Source organism: Daktulosphaira vitifoliae, unplaced genomic scaffold (genome assembly GCF_025091365.1).
Source record: "Daktulosphaira vitifoliae isolate Bord-2020 unplaced genomic scaffold, ASM2509136v1 Scaffold_1, whole genome shotgun sequence".
Classification (NCBI taxonomy): domain Eukaryota; kingdom Metazoa; phylum Arthropoda; class Insecta; order Hemiptera; family Phylloxeridae; genus Daktulosphaira; species Daktulosphaira vitifoliae.
The window spans coordinates 81,324,111-81,326,960 of record NW_026099572.1 but is presented as its reverse complement, the minus strand read 5'-3'; the positions used below and the strand labels follow the sequence as shown (position 1 = coordinate 81,326,960).

General features: G+C 24.3%; 1 protein-coding gene across 4 annotated transcripts in view; it reads left to right on the top strand.

The window, feature by feature from the left end:
• Positions 1-255: 255 nt before the first annotated feature.
• The window catches only part of LOC126895033 (uncharacterized), a 50,126-nt gene continuing 47,531 nt past the window's right edge, over positions 256-2,850 (top strand). For 2 of the 4 annotated variants that reach the window (XM_050666489.1, XM_050666490.1), the window contains exon 1: positions 256-421. In XM_050666489.1, the coding sequence (XP_050522446.1) occupies positions 356-421 (66 nt within the window). In that variant the 5' untranslated portion in view covers positions 256-355. The remainder of the gene's footprint in view (positions 422-2,850) is intronic. The other 2 variants (XM_050666487.1, XM_050666488.1) reach the window with 2 other exon arrangements.

The following is a 2,850-nucleotide window of genomic DNA, read 5'->3' as shown; positions in this document are numbered from 1 at the left end:
CACAATGTAAGCAATATATGTAGTGAATCTAATAGTATTCTGAGCAGAATCTGTACACTTTTCTAAATTGCGCCTTTAATAAAAAATAACGAATAAGTTGTAAATATAACAAGAAAAATAATAGATTCTCAAAGTTATTGAGCTTAGTTAAATTTTTACGATGATTAGATTGTACAAATATGAACATTAAATATTTAAATAAATATAATTTATTTTCTAAGTATATTAAAATAAATTATATAAAATAGTAAAACATATTTACAAAATTAAATGTGTTACATTTACAAAAGAGACAAATTACAGAATATCATAAAAAATTTATAAGTTCACTTCAAAATAATTCTAAAGAGATATAATGTTTTCAAAATGTATGATTCTTTTGTGCGTGAGTAATTTGATTAAGCTGATATTGTCAAATGAGGTAACTACTAAAGTTTATTATTTTGAATAATAATTTATCAAATAAAAGGACGTTTTTTATAAATTAATAAAAAATTATTATTAGAAGTAATAATAAGATAGGTGGGCTTAATTTTGAAAGAATTTCCAAAAATTTAAGACATTATAGCAATATTTTATTATATAATAGAACAAAGAAAAAAGCGCTTTTTTGGAAAAATTACTGAGAGTGCTCATTTTAAATAATTTTTTTACAAAAGTACTCAATCGCGAGACTCCGGCAGTATTTTTGCAGCTCAACCGCGGGCGTTTAAAAATTTCGACCGTTTTTGAGAAAAATGCTCACTGACGCTAGTGTTTTACGACTTAATGTTTCACATGTTCACCCAATCCACTCAATGAGGTATTATAAAAAATTTTATTACAAATCAATTCAATCCGTTCATATTTTACCGTTTTACAGCCTATTTTTTTAACATGCTTGGTGTTAATATGGGTATCGAGTCATTTCTGCACATAACTGAATTGAAACCCATACTTTTAAAATATAAATTTTATTGACGATTTAATTCATTATTCATTTACAATATTTTTGTCTAATATAAATTGATTGTGTTAATTATAATTATTTTAGCTTTGAAACGAAGCTGAGAAAGTATTAATTTTACTATGATGTGTTTTTTTTGTGTTTGTTTTCACATTTTCTTAGCTCTCACCGAACCAATTTCATTCAACGATACGTCAAAAGATCACAAATCATATCTAGTTAAAGAGATTACCCTTAAAAATTGAAAAAATTTGCCTTGTTCCCCGTAAATGGGGGAAATCTGCAAAAAAATTACAAATTTAAAAATCATTAATTTTCGGAATTTTTTCAAATTAATTGCTTAAAACTACCATAACTTTTTCAAAAATGAACGTATCAATATAAATTTATTTTTATAGATATTTTATGTCTTTACCTATAATTTGGTGTATTTTTTTTTATAAATTTAACCCTTTACTAGCCCACAGGGGGGATTTAAAATAACATTTTTTTCACAAAAAATTACATTTTGAAAGTGTTCCGGAAATATTGACACATTTATATATATCTTAAATTAAAGCTTATATAATATACTTTAATATTAAAAAAAAAATTTCAGACTTTTTTTTGTCTTCGTGGTTAAAATAGCTACTGTATTCAAAAATATGTTATTTTTGTGTTAAAATTCTTGGTTTTGTATTTTATTATATTATAAGGAATATACACTGATTTTCATAAATATTATATCAATCTAATTGACATATTATAAAAAGTTAAACATATTTAAATTTTTTTGTTTCTTTGAAGTCGAGAAAAATTACTTAAAAATTTGAATTAGCTAAATTTCCATTTTTAATAAGTGACAAATGAGACGTACGGTTTCTGAGACGGTAACACTTGGGTCTTTTACGCCTGAAGCATTTCATTTTTACTTAACTCTTGAGTTAGGAAAAAATGGTTAACACATTTGATTTTTATCTCATTTAGATTCAATAACTCCAATAAATATCTAGGGGATCCTTGATATTTATTGAAGTTATTGAATCCCATTACCGTAGTCTCCTCTTGTGAGAAGAAATTCATATTAATATTATTTTCTCAGTTCTCACTTGACCTACTTTTTTGACAAATTTTAGCTTCGATGCGAAGCTGGAAGGTATTAATTTTACTATGATGTGTTTTTTTTTTTTATTTTGTGTCTGTGAACGTTCAATCTCAGCTCTCGCTGGACCGATTTTGATGAACAATATGTCAAAAGATCAAAAATCGTATTTAGTCGAAGAAATTACCCTCTAAAATTGAAAAAAATTTCTTCGTTCCCTGTAAACAGGAGAAATCCTCCAAAAACTTACAAATTTAAAAATCGCTAATTTTCAAAAATTTTTCAATTTTTTTTACTAAATACTATGGTAGTTTTTAAAGTTATGGTAACTTTTTTTAAAAATGATCGAATCAATATAATTTTTTTTTATAAATACCTTAGATATTTACTTATCATTTCATATATTTTTGTGAACATATGATCCTTTGACAGCCCACAGGAAGGCTTTCAAAATAGTAAATTTTTTACAAAAAATTAACTTCTTCAACTTAACTTTTGAAAATGTTTCGAAAAGACTGACACTTATATATATATATACATATATTAAATTAAAGCTTATGTAATATATGTTAATTTGAAAAAAAAAATTTGTCCTCTGGATTTGTCTTCATGGTAAAAATGATTACCGTATTCAAAAATATGCTATTTTTGTGTTAAAATTCTGGGTTTTGTATTTTATTTTATTTTAAAATACCTGACAAGGGGAGTACAGATTTTCATAAATATTATATAAATAAAAAATTAATATAGCATAGAAAGTTAAACTTATTTAAATTTGTTTGTTTCTTTTAAGTCGAGAAAAATAACTTTGAAATTTGAACTA